The 16,112-nt window shown below is 40.7% G+C and overlaps 1 protein-coding gene across 1 annotated transcript in view; it reads right to left on the bottom strand.

Annotated features, from left to right (window-relative positions):
• cntnap5a (contactin associated protein family member 5a) overlaps window positions 1-16,112 on the bottom strand; it is a 138,802-nt gene that overhangs the window by 94,610 nt on the left and 28,080 nt on the right. The window contains exons 2-3 of the mRNA XM_085383443.1: window positions 7,445-7,555; window positions 3,795-3,988 (exon numbers count right to left, since the gene is read on the bottom strand). Of these exons, the coding sequence (XP_085239569.1) occupies window positions 3,795-3,988; window positions 7,445-7,555 (305 nt within the window). The remainder of the gene's footprint in view (window positions 1-3,794; window positions 3,989-7,444; window positions 7,556-16,112) is intronic.

Below are 16,112 nucleotides of genomic sequence, written 5' to 3'. Positions count from 1 at the left end.
TTGTCTGTCTTGTCTTAATGTTGGTTTAAAATGGAGCACTGTAACAAAAAATAATTTCCCCCAGGGATCAATAAAGTATTCTGATTCTGATTCTGATTCTGATTATTTACACGGCTGCACATAAGTGGTCCGCATGTGTGCATTCGCTGTCAAAATAAAAGACGCGCACCAGATAAGAAGTTGCAGCGCGCGTTTGCGTCCATATAAAAGGCTGTTTTTGTCCTAGAGTGGGATTTTCACGGCACATTCTGCACCACATCTCTGTGCGTTCATCATTTGTTTGAAGCCAGCTCACCTCCTGCAACCACTTTTCCGAGAATACGCGCTTCTTTTGTGGTTCGGACTCCTGACATTTGTTTGGAGGAACATCACAGTAATTGCTTAAAGGAGCGTCTTCGACATCTTTAAGAGTTCTAAACAAATGTCTGTCCTCCTCCAGAAAATCTTATGTACACAAACACGCGTTGCAACTTCATATCTTGTGCGTGTTTTTTATTTTGACAGCGAATGCGCACCTGCGGACCACTTATGTGCAGCCCTGGTTATTTAGCTCGTCATATTGCAGCCACAGAAATTCTTTTGTCCATGAAACCATAAAGCTGCACTTTCTTTTTGCCTTATAGTCTGATTTGTCATAACTTCTCCGTTTTGTGGTAAGCTTTTCTTTGGCTGTCACTTCTTCCCCCTGACCTGTCTTATTTGGCTCAGCAGAACTAAAATATATATCTGTCTGTGAAGGTTCTCAGTCATCCAGGTCATCGTAGTCAAATATATATCCTGCTGCTTTTACACACGGACTCACATAAGCTCAGTGATTCTCTGCGCGATCAACCTCTCACATGTTTAAGCTGCGGGAGATTTCACTTGTCATGTTTGCATAGTAAGCTAACGATTAATAAGACGATGTCAGAGGAATTGGTGCACAAATTATCATCACTCACAGATCAGTGCTGTCGCTCTCTATACACAGTTCGCGCGATTGCAAAGTGAAAGCAAAAAACAAGCGCAAATTCAAACGCGATTTCAATATGTCACATATTGACAGTGGCTCACCCAATGACATAATTACCCAGCTACATTTCCGAGAGAATGCAAAAGCATTGACATATATTTTTCCTTCCTACGATAGCCCGACGGGCAGGGCAGAGATAGATTTTGGTAGCCTGACTGGCAAAATCGCTAGCCCCGGGACGTCGGGCTAGCGATTTTGCGAGCCCTGGTGCTCTTTAGCTTGTACTCACAGTACTCTGGAGGGTAAACACCTGTAATTACCCAGATCTCAGAGGGTTGACGACATGGAATTTATTATTATGTCTATTTTTTATGTTTAAGGACAACAGATGGAAATTAGCCTTTGGCTATAATCTGGCATGTTTACATTCATGTAATTTTTTTTTACATTTATGTTCATTAACATGCACCGTCCTAAATAAATAAATAAATAGGTTATTATTTGTTATTGTTATAGTGCATCTTTTTATTTGTCTCCCTATAATCAACCAAAAACAGTCAAGGCAGATGGCTGGGCCTCGTTCAGCATGGTTCTGCCAGGTTTCTTCATGTTTAAAGGGAGTTTTTCCTTCCTACTGTTGCCAAGTGCTTGAAGGCTGTCTGATTGCTGGGATTACTGGCATTTTCTCTATATTAGTTCACAGATGATACCAACGTGGTGGGGCTCATCCCTTGGGGTGATGAGACAGCATACAGAGCTGAGGATCAGAGGCTGTCAGATTGGTGTGCTGACAACAACCTGGACCTCAATATCACCAAAGATGAAAGAGCTGGTAGTCGACGTCAGAAGGAGGAAGTCCAAGCTGCAGCCCATCAGCATCAATGGGGAGTGTGTGGAAAGGCTGTCCAGGTTCTAGCTCCTGGGTGTGCACATAGACACAGAGCTCCAACAGAGCTCAAACACCTCAGAGGTTTTGAAGAAGGCCCAACATGTCGTTGTACTACTCCTTTCTTTATTATCAGAAATATCACTATTTCAGATTTTCTTGAAATAATCAGATATAACTTTGAGGCTATGTCACTCACACTCTACATCGCTGTGGTCTGGTCTTACTGAAAGGGCTTCACACTACAAGCACATTTATTCTACACACATGGAGCACCTGCTCTTATCACTGACTTTGAGTTCGTGGCCAATTCAGAAGTTGGATTTTACACATAAAGGCCGTAAAAACACATAAAGGCCTGGACAACCAGGAACCTTCTTTCTGTGAGAGCTAACCATCACTGTGCCACATAGTAACAACGTATCACTGTGCAAAGGGCTGCTGGAGGAAAGTTTGATGTTGAAAGTGTCCAGGACGGTCATTTAAGAGCATTGTAGATAATAAATATTTAAGTATTTGAAGAAAGATATATCATTTAAAACAGAACTAGACATATTGTTCACTGCCACACATCATTGCCCTTATTCAACACAATAGAGAGAAGATCACTTTGCAGCAGTGCCACGCCAGTAGGCAACAACACTCTCTGCTAATTGGACTACCAAACAAGAAAACGCTCCGAGAGACATTCACCGTCTTGCTGACAGTCTTTGACATAACTGGGCCAAACACAATAAAGAATTAATGGCATGTGCCAACATGGAGCTATTTTCTGAGACTCTGAATCCATGTATGGCCGGCATAATATGTTGCGACATTACAGAGGGGATAAAAAGAAAAAACTGGACTGACACCAGAGCCACACCTGAAACGTGTCAGAAGTGAGAGGATGTTAACTGACACTGACCAGCAATGCCAGGAACAGATGGTCCACAAAACACAAGAAATGAACAGAGAATGAAACATGTGACACAACGCTAACTATAGCTAACTATAGCTAACTATAGCTAACTATAGCTATGTTAGTGTTTAAGAACGTACCAGTGCTGGAAAAGTATGCAGTGGTGCTACGTGATTAACCTTGTGACATCCAACGAGCCAATCAGATTTTCTTTTAGCCACATATGAAATGGACAAAGATGTTACATGTCCACATTAGAAGGTTTCTGTGACAACCCTGCAAACAGGTGAACGATCTATAAAACATGTAGGCTGTTAACCTAACTGATGATTTAACCTGTGACATATTTAATCTAAACACTAAGGTCATAGTCAGTGATGACCTCGACCTCATAGGGTTCTGTCACAGGCTTAAAAGCACAGCACAGCTGGACCTACAGCCCTGTCCGCTTGGTAAAACACCCATTCTCTCCAATTCATCCAGCTCAACCTGCTGAATCAGTAGACTTCATTGCTCTTTATTCTGTCTCTGCTGGTTTCCTGCGATCTCTCTGACAGAAACTCTGGCAGAAAGCCTGGAAGGCAAACTTCTTCCACTAGCCTAAAACAGAGACAGTGTTCCCTAAGCCCAGAAATGCCTCCGGTGTGTATTTGTTTCAAAACTAAACTTGATATTGCTGCTTGTTTCTTTATGGGTCACATACACAAGTTAATTAGTGACCTTTGGATCCTGGCTAGCTTTTTGCTCAGCTTCCAGTCTGAAAGCTATTTAACTCCAAACTCATTAAGGAAGCATATAGGCATATTTTCCAACCGTTGACCTATCCATCAACATTCCAGAATAGGCCTTACACTTTTTCCCTTCGACTGATCATATTAGTTGTTGGCTAGCTGGTTTCAATTCAACTCAATTAAAATCTCAACAAGCGTCATCTGAAGGTGCTTTATGTCGAAAGGTAAAGACCCTACAATAATACAGCTGTACTGTTGTATCAGCTTTAAGTCAGTAACAAACTGAAGGTAGGTAGGTGGAGAAAGCGGATAAAAAATACTGACCCCTACGCCATCCTCATGTCTGTACTGTTTCCAAGCCCGGCCTGTGTCACTGTAGAGCAGCAGGTAACTGCTGACCCAGTCCCAGCTGTCATAGCGTCCCTGTGTGGCTACAGCAGTCACCTCCATCTGCTCCCTGAGGTCCACCTGGAGCCAGGGCTCTTGGTCAGTTACCATTGGAGACCAACCTCCTGCACCTGAGGAAGAGCAGAAAATACAGGCAGAGGGTCTGACACATGCACTCTGTCAACAAGTCTTGATGTGTACGTGCGAGGAGTTTATGTGAAAGGCTTCAAGGCTAAGTTCCACTCCAGCAGCCACAGTGAAAGCCCCCTGTTTCTGTGGAAAACAACTGATTCATTTTATGCACTGTATATGCAGTATGTTCAAAGTTCCAATAAAGAGCCCAATGCTTTTTATTCACCGGCAGCTTTATTTTACCTGAAAGGCTTAAGTTCAGTGGAACGGAAAAGTGGGATGACTGAGGGGCGAGTTAAAGATAGAGCAGCTTTCTGCATCACATTCAGAATTAAACCAAAACGTAGCCACAGCTCTTCCTTTGCCATTTTCCTGTGATGATGGAATGATGAGGGGCGCCTGCCCCGGACCCACAGAGCTGCACAGAGAGTGTGGTTATGGCAGGCGGGGTGGTTGACCTGCCCCACAGAGCTGATGAGAGCCCAGATGTAAGACATGTTAGTGTTGTGTTGTTGTGAGTTTCTGTTTGGATTTTTCATATTTTACTGTTTGTTTCTTTTTACATTTGGTTCCTGTTTTCATGTCTTTCCATCCTATCATTGTTTAGCCTCAGTTGTTATTATACGGTTGTGGTTCTGGCTCCTGTTTAGTTTCTATGAACGTTTCCGTTCTATACAGTTTTCTAGTCTTTGCAGTTCTGGTGTCGGTTCTCAGTTCTTGGTTTTCAGAACCAATAAGTCAGCTTCAGTCCCTGTTTCGTTATTCGTGGTTTAGTTTCCTCCATTTTTCTTGTATTCTGTGTCCCATCTGACTTCAACCATTAATGTTTCACTGTTGAGTGTCTCCTTGCTCCCATCATGATTGCTGTTTATTTCTCCTTTTATGTAGTTTTATCTGGGTTTAACTTCCTGTCTGGTAATTGTTTTTACTGCTTTCACAACGTGCCTTCGGCCTCTTCTGTTTCAGCCCTCTGCCTACATTTGGGCCCGCTGCAGGCTAACAGTGGAGGTCTATGCCCAGTTCAGCTGTAGCAAAGATATGTGGTTGTTTTTTAGGGATAATTGTTTTTCTTGGCTGACACTATTCGATGCATGAATTAATATAGCGGCTGCTCAGAAGCACTGAAAGGAGATGCTGGCTGTGTCAGCACTCTGGTCTTAAATTTACATTTTTAACTTGTACTGAAAAATCATCTTTTATAAACTAAGTTTTTAATAAGAGTTAACAAATTTAATTCAATAATTTACATATTTATTTTTGATTGGCAGTTTTATACTGCTCTGCTAAGAAGACTTCAAATAGGCACCACTACCATCCTGAAAAATGTACGAACGCATCTGTGACGCAGCTTTTTGTTACCTTTCTTGTTCAGAAACATCAGGACTCATTATGGCCTGATGCCCACTTGCTTTAGTTTTTACACAGTGGATGTTTTTGAGGGACAAATTTCTGCAAAAATGCAACATTCAGTGTGTGTAGAGGTTACAGGGCAGGTCTGCGTCATTTTGCACACGTTTAGTGTGTAACGGCCTTAATAACTTACGAATTATATTTAATGTTGTATTCAATAAGAATTGACTTGCAACTAGAAATTCAGACCACTGACGTAAAATGAAAGGATGAACATGCACATTAGTCAGGTGTTTACTGAGGTCATAGACGAAGGGAGAATACGGCCTCTTTTTCCATAAACTTCTATACAACTTGAATTATTTGGTAGTACAAAAGTAATAAGGCGAAACAGATTGTCAGATGGAGAAGCATCATTTATCACTCCAGAGAGCATGTCTCCACTTGCTGTACAGTCCAGTGGTGGCGTAGTTATACCACTGCATCCAATACTTTGCTTTGGCCCAGGTGATTAAGGCTTGTGGGTGCAGTTTGTATGCTTCTTGAGCTAATCTGAAGCCCACATCAAGTTTGGAGGTCTGTAGAAATTGGCTCTGCAGAAAGTTGGCAACCTCTGTGCACTATGCTCCTCACCATTCGCTGCCCCCCCTCTGTGATTGCACATGAACGACCACTTCGTGGCTGAGCTGCTGCTGTTCCCAGTCGCTTCCACTTAAAGTTCCATTAATAGTCGACTGTGGAATATTTAGTCGTGAGGAAATTTGACGACTGGAATAGTTGCACAGGTGGCACCTATGGAAATCACCATTGTTTCACAAATGTTTGTAGCAGCAGTCTGCATGCCTAGGTGCTTGATGTTACACACCTGTGGCCATGATTGGAACACCTGAATTCTGTGATTTGGATGTGTGACAAAATACTTTTGGCAATGTAGTGTATATTTTCTTTTTTGCTGTGACCTATCTCTCATGACACTCGTCTGCACCAGTTGCCTGACTAACAAACTTCCCAGCTACACAGATTCTGGTTTCCAGTCATATTAGCTTAGCACAGAAAGTAGGGAAATTTGATTTTGGTCTGTTATGTCTTTGTTGTCCTGTTGCTCAACTCTGCTGCTCAGCCAACAAACAAACCTTACAAATTACCATATGGCACCATTTAGGGGAAACAAACAGACTTAATAACGCCATATATGGTTTATTGCACACGAGCAGTGTTACAACAAAGAAATAACTGACCAAACAGAAATGTCTTTACTTTTTGTGAAGTTTCAGGGCTCGCTGGTTTCAGTGATACTAAGCAGAGCTTTGGGTAGATCTGATAGAGCCAGGGGAGTTGTGTTCTTGGCTACTTTGAGTTTGGCCACAAAATTCATTGTCAACTCTATAAATGCATCTATTATTGTTATTGGTGACGTTTGCAGACGGTTCAGTTACACTGCTCTTTTCTTCCAGGGTTGAGTAATTCTGCTAATGGATAAAGTAAATGGATTCCCACTCAAAGCGCTACTACAAGCCTCATTCACCTCTTCACACACCAGATCATACCAGCTCTTTTTCCCTATGCTTCAGTACTTTGTATCCAACATTCCCACTCTGATCAGTGCATTGGGAACCCAAGGACACTCTGACCAGGTGACCTGCTCCACCTCTGACAGCTGTTTCTATTGATGTTAGTTGATGATTACTGATGCTTGGTTAGTGTGTGCGTGTACATACATACATGCAGGCCGGCAAAATGCTGACCACTGAGTGATGTCACAGTGCACACATACAGCTTTTACATACAGTCTGTGGCAAAAAACATCCAGTCAGTGCCTCGAGTTGCCATGGCGACTGTGGCTGTTGAATTTCTCGGCCCACTCATCACTGCTTCCAATAGAGGGGCCATCTCCTCCAAATAGGTAAACAGACCCCTTTATATTGCTGCATGTGATAGATTCAGAAAGTCTTAAGAGCTTATTTGTCTGTGCCTTCCAAAACAACCCATAAACCCACTATAAAAACACTTCAGCTGAGTGTTTTCTGCTCTGTTACCTCTATGGTTATTGTTAACTACAAGCATTTAGAAACACTGAATAATGCAGGAACATTCACTGTACTCACCATCTCTTCTGTTGAGCTTGGCGTTGTAGGCAGCATAGCTGACGGAGGACTCAGAGGAGCTCTGAAAGGATGAATGGGGCAGCGCCGATACCAGAGGGCCGTTACAATTATCTGGGAATAAAAGACAAAACACCAATTCAGATGCTGCGTCTGCGACATCGTATGTGTACTTTCCAGCTTGCCATGCCTATAGATCAGGCTGTAATAATGGAAAATGGATAACGCAAAGTTAAACATTTCAGGTTAAAGCGTGCCTCCGCCTGTCAATAGAGAAGTTTTAAAGCGAGAATTAGAGAGAAAATAACACGGCTGCCTCACTCCTCAGATGCCTCAAACAGTCTATTAACCCCTGCAGTGACCCTCGAAAGCTGCACAGAAAACGGCGGGGCTCCTTTTGTGTTTGTGCGTGCTCTTTTTAATCCCACATTGTGAGATTACATCACATCCGACAGACAGGAGCAGATTAAGAGTCCAGTGATCTAAAGCTGTCGGTTCTGTCTTCATCTGATCCACCCGGCTCGCCACAACAACAGCCTCTTTTCCAAGGCTTGCTTTGCTGGAGTGCAGGGCTGCATTAAGACCCGCGGCTGAGGACGTAATGAAAACTGGCACTGGCCTGATTGCAATTATCCCTTCACTCTTTCAATCAGTGTGGCACTCGCTCTTCAGAGTGAGAGGGAGGCCCTTTTGTTTTTGGATGTCATCCTCCTTTGTGCTCAGATGGATTCGAAGCACATCTGGAGCTGCAATTGGCTATCCATCTGGTTGAAAACAGCACAGCAGAATTGACAGCATGAGCTCGCTCTCTTTTCGGGTGTCCCACTGAATTTCGACTGACCTGATTTGACTTCTCTCAGATCACTTGCCAAGAGATTTTTCTAATCCTGATTTCAAGTGTGACTAAAGTGGATCACGCTGTTTTGTCCAAGACTTACGTTATGGCTGAGCTGCAGCACATTTGCACATGTTCGTTTGGGAAGTAAGAGCAGCGGCTTGGCATCTTAACTCCACCACGAGAACTGGGGATATTATGCAACCCTGTTTGTCTTCATCTATCAAAAGTCTCCTTGATCCTGCTGGATTCCCACTAAATAACTCACCTTTCTTTCCATCTGTATCCATCCTTTCCTCAACAGTAGCTCTGCTCTGAAGGAGCACAGAACTTTAAAAGCCCAGTCAATTGCTCTGCTCCGTCGTTCAGTCCTCACATTCACAATGAAACCTTGACAGCTTTGAAGATGTGAGACAAACCAACGATACTTTGATATTCTGACACATGTTCTCAAATTGGCAGGTGATGTGAAGTGCTGTGTGAGTGCACAGAAAGTTTCTCCGTGTGCAAATTGTGCATCTCACAGACTCTGCTGTTGTTTACAGGTTTTGGTCCCGAGCCAAATGCCCAGCTGTCAGTCAGGGAGACTTATGGATGGAGGATAATTTGTCTGCAAAGCTGCTCCATGGCTTGGGATAACTGAAAATCCTCTGAAGCTGACTCACAATCTCCATGTAAGGCTCAGACGCTCGAATTTTATAGCCAAATGAACCCTGACTATAAACACATCCAAACAAGTGTGAGCAGAGAAGGAACGCTTAATCTCTCTTGAAATCAAAATTACATCAACTGCCACAAACCGATCGTCGTCGGCCGCATTCACAGAAGTGCTACGATGATGTGTTTCTGTGCAGACCAACGCAGAGCTGAGTAGTGTTGACACTCACAGGCTGAAAGTGCCATTTTCTGTGAACACTTGAAATATTTACACATGTGCAGTGTTTCCAACTGCAGTTCAGGGCAGAGGCTTACATACTGTACACTAACCACAGCCGTCAATCATATAGTTATTTTAGATTTAATGTTTTCTTTAAGCCATTCTGGTTCCAGGGTGGAAAACAGCAGAACCGGGTTCTTCTCTGATCCACACAGGGATCAGAGAAGACATAAAGGCAAATATATATATACATACGACCCAAAGAAGATTTGGTTTAATGTCCCCAAACTGACCTTCACACTCATTACCACGATGAACGAGCATCTCTGACCACAATACTTAAACAGGAATGTGCATCCGCTGGATTTTTAATTTTTCATCCTCTAAAGACTTTAGAGAAAAATGAAGGGTGCACTTTTGGTTATGATGTAAGTTTTGTTTGTTTTTAAAGGACATTTATTCTTAGCTCAGTGCTTTACAATATTCCTACATTCCTACAGAAACAATGCTTTTCATCCCAGACACACTCACTAAATGTCTTTAAACGTGGGAATCTGAAAGCTTTCCATCCTGGCTCATTCACCAACACACCTAGTTGTCAGTGGTAACAACAAGTGTCATCTTACACAATGGGTGCAGCAACAAAAAGCATTGTTTTAGTAAAGAAACCAGGCACTACTTGGTCTTTTTCATTTTGTGAGCAGGTGCTCTCGTCCAGCGGCTAACAGGGCGTCTTGCTCCATTACTCGCTGTATTACCAGCTGTCCAAAAATGATGAAAATAACTTTTTGCATACACAATTTTGATGAGCAATAGCAGTAAGTGCTTAGCTCTCTGACAAATGCATTTCATTTACTGTGCATTTATCATAATAAAAGGCTTTTTCCACTTAACCCTCCAAGGTCTAAGTCAGACGTGTCAAACTCGAGGCCCACGGGCCACATTTAGCCCACAATACAGTTACCTCTACCCCACAACATAATTTCATATTTCAATTATTAATGGCTAGGGGGTATGTGGCACCCACACCAGTCATACTACAAACCCCATAATGCAGCGCAGCAGTCGGTGTCCCTGCAAGCACCAATCACTTCTTTCCCCTGTCCACTTCGACCAGTCAGGGCCAAGCAGATGGATGCAAGTCTGAGTTCACTCAATTAAAGCAAACCCCTAAAAGAAATGACCAAAACATGGTGGGATGCAGACGCTGCTGGTAAACCTGTGTGCTTTGTTTGTAGAGCTAATGTGGTCGTAGTTAAACAATATAACATAAGACGGCACCGTGTGACAAAACATCAGGACGAGTGCACAAAATACACAGCAACAGTTACGGGAGACAGAAGAGTCGTCTGATCCTACAACACACTGAAGTGAAGCTGCAGCGAAGGTTTTACAGGCAGACGAGATATCGAAGTCGGCTCGGCAGCGACGTCTCGTGCTCTGACATTTTCAAACGTTTGCCTGAGCTCACGCACACCATCACTGCTGCTGATGGTGTGCGTGAGCGTGCCACTTAAAAGCACAGTTGATGGAAAGGCTTCATCACACACACCCTTGCTGTGGATAAGAGCACGGACTGATGCTTCACAGTTGGTCATTTTCATCCACTTTATGTGTTAAACAGGAACTTTTGAGGATTCAATCAATGCATGGAAGGAGCACAGGAAAATAGATCTTTGAAATGTACAAAAGACATGAAACTGCCTTTGGACAAACTTATGATACTAACAACAGACAGAGTGGGTGTGATGCACGATGAAAAGATGCAGAGAGAGACGTCCAATCACTGCATCATAAACCAGGAAACACTATGCAGTAAATCCCTGAATATTGAACATTTAATGAGCCGGCCAACACTCGGTTAGCTTCCTCAAGGCCACTGGTTTAGATCCCCACTCGCCCTCTGGGTCCTATCATACTGAGGTGCGATGGCTAAGTCAAAAAATGCTCAATGAATTTTTCAAGCTGCATGAGGAAAGTGAAGGAGGAGCCTCAACAGTGCAAACTGCTCAGTAATCCACCTGCCGCTGATCTGTAAAAAGCACCTGTAAACATCCAGGCGGAGCTGGAGCTCCAGTGTGGTGCCACGCTAAAGCTAAAGCAGGGCCCTGTGGAGCCCACACACTTCCCCTGCTTCAGCCTCACTATGATACCCCAACTCTGCCTCCGAGTCACTTAAATCCTCAGTGTGTTAAGCAGTGCATATTTATTTAAGCAGCTTTTCTCAGTGACACCATCCGCAGAAGGCCTCCACCGATGTCTGTTTTAGTCTTTCCACAGCTCAGGACATCACCACAAACAAAACTGGTTTATTAGTGGAATTACAGCCAAAGTTTGCATTTCTTCATATCTGAAAGGTCTTCATTTCACCCAAAGATATTTTAATAGAAAACCAAATTATTTTGAATTGTATTTAAGTTATAGAGAAGACTTAATAGTCTTTTTCATTTATATCCCTGTTCAAACATGGTTACTTTGTCTGTACAGTAAATCATGTTTCACCAACAATCTAAAGAGTTTTTGTCCATTTCTATGATTGAGCTTCAGCCTGTGGTCCAAGCCCTGTGATTTTTACTACAATAAACATTCATATCATTATTATTATACACATCTGGAAACTATTTCCTTTCTTTTTCATTTATATCATTTTATTTTTCTTCTTTCCATGTCAGACTGCCACAGTGTCAACCTGATAATCCCGTCCTGGGCATTTACAACCCCTCGATCCTTCCTTGCCCCTGACTGGCCTACGTGGGGTCGGTGGGAAATTCAAACACAAGTATATCAACCAAACAGTCTTAGAAACACTGTGTGTCAAACACGAGCTCATTGTTTATTGAGATTTTGAGGGAAATCACAATACAACGTTATTTCTTTTATTTTGAAGGTACCATTTCCTTTGTTGTTAAATGTATGCATGTACATATATACAAGTGAAAGCAGCTTCACTGGAAATGTGGTGGAACCAATGTTATGTTGTGCTGCACCTGAAAAAAAAAGTATTTCTTGATGTGAACTTGTAAGTATTTCCTGACCGTCAGAGGCAAAGCTGTGTGCTGAGAGCCGATCGCTGCGTTTAAGGATTATAATTTGAATCACCAGAGAAATACAGCAATGCACTGGTGCTGAGCACGAATGGACATTTGAAGATTTGCAAGCAAAGCTTTAAAAGGAAAAGCAGAGTTTTTATAAAGATTTACACAGCCAGAGATGGAGCACTTGAGACCAGCTTTGTGATTGCCAAACAAAATTCTCAGGGGGAGTTTACCAAAGAGTGTTTGGTGGACTCTGCTCTGCTGACACGCCCTGAGACAACAGAAGCCTTTGAGAATCTTCCCCTTTGCAGACGAACCATAAAAAGATGGATCGATGGAGCTTCAGCTGAAAAACAAATGATTTGGACTTTTTCTCCTCACTCTGGGCGAGAGCTGCCCACAACATGGCTCAGTTGCTTATCATAGGTTAACAAAAAGAGTTTGACATCACAGCAGAGATGGCAGCAATGCACTCCATGAAAGGGAGAGGCAACTGCACGCTCAGACAGCAGGGGACATGACGCACAATGGCAATGTTGATTAAACAGTGACAAAGGTTGCATTTCATATTTTTACTGCCTGTAGTATTTAGTATTTAGTATTTATTTATTTATTGTCATTGTCAAGAACAATGAAATTGCGTTTGGGGCTTCCATACAACCCAAAAAAAAAGAAGAAAATAATAAATACCCCTTAAAACCCAAGTGTACATATTTAACCCAGTGTGACTCCAATGCAATAAGACAATCCTTAGCAATAATGTTCGTAGAAATTCAGACAAAGACCTGAGAAACATGACAAAATACAACAATGCAACCCATTCAATATTATTGTACTGTGAGATATGATATCAGATATGATAGTTATCTATTTAAGAAAGAGGGGGGGGGGGGGGGGCAGGAGGGGGAAGAGAATAAAGATATGATGCACCAATGCAGACCAGTTCATTGCTATTAAGAAGTTGGATATGGTTATTGTCCGTGAGAGGGGGGCAGAGAGTTCAGGAGCCTCACAGCCTGTGGATACAGGCTGTTGGCCAGTCTGGATGTTCTGGCCTGTATAGACCTGTACCTTCTCCCTGAGGGCAGCAGATGGAAAAGGTGGCGTGCAGGGTGATGTTGGTCCCGCAGGATACTGTGCACCCTCCTCAGACAGCGAGTGGGGAAGATATTACTGATCTCTGGCAGACTTGTTCCAATAATTCTGCCAGCTTCTTTCACCACCCGCTGGAGTGCTTGCTGATCGGCCTTGGTGCAGCTGTAGCAGTATAAAACTGATCAAATTACTATGCAGCAAAACTGATTCAACTTATTGGTGCGAACCACCACAACGGACCCAGTTTCTCATGTGGCCCCGTGGGGAAATGACTTGCCCACGCCTGCTACGATCCACACGCTGCGAACCAGGAATCCCAAACTCTAAACAGGGAGTTCATTTCATGGTTGTAGTATAAAGAAAAAAAAACAGGAGCACAGCTCCATACAGGGATGAATGATGCTGGCTGCTGTAACTAGTGACCACAAGCAGATAAGTAGAACAATTTATCAGCTGTTTTTACTTTTTTTCTTGAGACCTATACTACTGTATATCATTGCACATGTGCATAGTGACAATAAAGCATTCTATTCTATTCTGTTCTGTTCTGTTCTATTCTGTTCTGTTTTATTCTATTCTGTTCTGTTCTGTTCTATTCTGTTCTATTCTGTTCTCTTCTATTCTCTTCTGTTCTATTCTATTCTGTCCTATTCTCTTCTATTCTCTTCTATTCTGTTCTGTTCTATTCTGTTCTATTCTATTCTCTTCTATTCTGTTCTGTTGTATTCTATTCTATTCTGTTCTATTCTGTTCTATTCTATTCTGTTCTGTTCTATTCTATTCTGTTCTGTTGTATTCTATTCTGTTCTATTCTATTCTGTTCTCTTCTATTCTATTCTGTTCTGTTGTATTCTATTCTATTCTGTTCTATTCTATTTTGTTCTATTCTATTCTATTCTCTTCTATTCTCTTCTGTTGTATTCTATTCTGTTGTATTCTATTCTGTTCTCTTCTATTCTATTGTATTCTATTCTGTTCTGTTCTATTCTATTCTGTTCTATTCTGTTGTATTCTATTCTGTTCTATTCTATTCTGTTCTATTCTGTTCTATTCTCTTCTATTCTGTTCTGTTGTATTCTATTCTATTGTATTCTGTTCTGTTCTATTCTGTTGTATTCTATTCTGTTCTATTCTATTCTCTTCTATTCTGTTCTGTTTTATTCTATTCTGTTCTATTCTGTTCTATTCTATTCTGTTTTATTCTGTTCTATTCTATTCTGTTGTATTCTGTTCTATTCTATTCTGTTCTATTCTATTCTGTTCTGTTCTATTCTATTCTGTTCTATTCTATTCTATTCTGTTCTCTTCTATTCTATTCTGTTCTGTTGTATTCTATTCTATTCTGTTCTATTCTATTTTGTTCTATTCTCTTCTATTCTCTTCTCTTCTATTCTCTTCTGTTGTATTCTATTCTGTTCTCTTCTATTCTATTGTATTCTATTCTGTTCTGTTGTATTATATTCTGTTCTATTCTGTTGTATTCTATTCTGTTCTATTCTATTCTCTTCTATTCTGTTCTGTTTTATTCTATTCTGTTCTATTCTGTTCTATTCTATTCTGTTTTATTCTGTTCTGTTGTATTCTGTTGTATTCTATTCTATTCTGTTCTATTCTCTTCTGTTCTATTCTCTTCTATTCTATTCTCTTCTATTCTATTCTGTTGTATTCTATTCTGTTCTCTTCTATTCTATTGTATTCTATTCTGTTCTGTTGTATTATATTCTGTTCTATTCTGTTGTATTCTATTCTGTTCTATTCTATTCTCTTCTATTCTGTTCTGTTTTATTCTATTCTGTTCTATTCTGTTCTATTCTATTCTGTTTTATTCTGTTCTGTTGTATTCTGTTGTATTCTGTTCTATTCTGTTCTATTCTATTCTCTTCTATTCTATTCTGTTCTATTCTATTCTCTTCTGTTGTATTCTATTCTCTTCTATTCTATTCTGTTCTGTTGTATTCTATTCTGTTCTATTCTGTTGTATTCTATTCTGTTCTATTCTATTCTCTTCTATTCTGTTCTGTTTTATTCTATTCTGTTCTATTCTATTCTGTTTTATTCTATTCTCTTCTATTCTCTTCTGTTGTATTCTATTCTGTTCTCTTCTATTCTATTGTATTCTATTCTGTTCTGTTCTATTCTATTCTGTTCTATTCTGTTGTATTCTATTCTGTTCTATTCTATTCTGTTCTATTCTGTTCTATTCTCTTCTATTCTGTTCTGTTGTATTCTATTCTGTTGTATTCTGTTCTGTTCTATTCTGTTGTATTGTATTCTGTTCTATTCTATTCTCTTCTATTCTGTTCTGTTTTATTCTATTCTGTTCTATTCTATTCTGTTTTATTCTGTTCTATTCTATTCTGTTCTGTTGTATTCTGTTCTATTCTATTCTGTTCTATTCTATTCTTTTTTATTCTGTTCTATTCTATTCTCTTCTGTTGTATTCTCTTCTGTTCTATTCTGTTCTGTTGTATTCTATTCTGTTCTATTCTATTCTGTTCTCTTCTATTCTATTCTATTCTGTTGTATTCTATTCTATTCTGTTCTATTCTATTTTGTTCTATTCTATTCTATTCTGTTCTATTCTATTCTATTCTATTCTCTTCTGTTGTATTCTATTCTGTTGTATTCTATTCTGTTCTCTTCTATTCTATTGTATTCTATTCTGTTCTGTTGTATTCTATTCTGTTCTATTCTGTTGTATTCTATTCTGTTCTCTTCTATTCTATTGTATTCTATTCTGTTCTGTTGTATTCTATTCTGTTCTATTCTGTTGTATTCTATTCTGTTCTATTCTATTCTCTTCTGTTCTGTTTTATTCTATTCTGTTCT

Source organism: Rhamphochromis longiceps, linkage group LG16, assembly GCF_057381845.1.
Source record: "Rhamphochromis longiceps isolate RC_006_pf linkage group LG16, R_longiceps_female_GT1.1, whole genome shotgun sequence".
Lineage (NCBI taxonomy): Eukaryota > Metazoa > Chordata > Actinopteri > Cichliformes > Cichlidae > Rhamphochromis > Rhamphochromis longiceps.
Note: the sequence above shows the minus strand (reverse complement) of the source record. Positions and strands in the feature narration are given on the sequence as shown.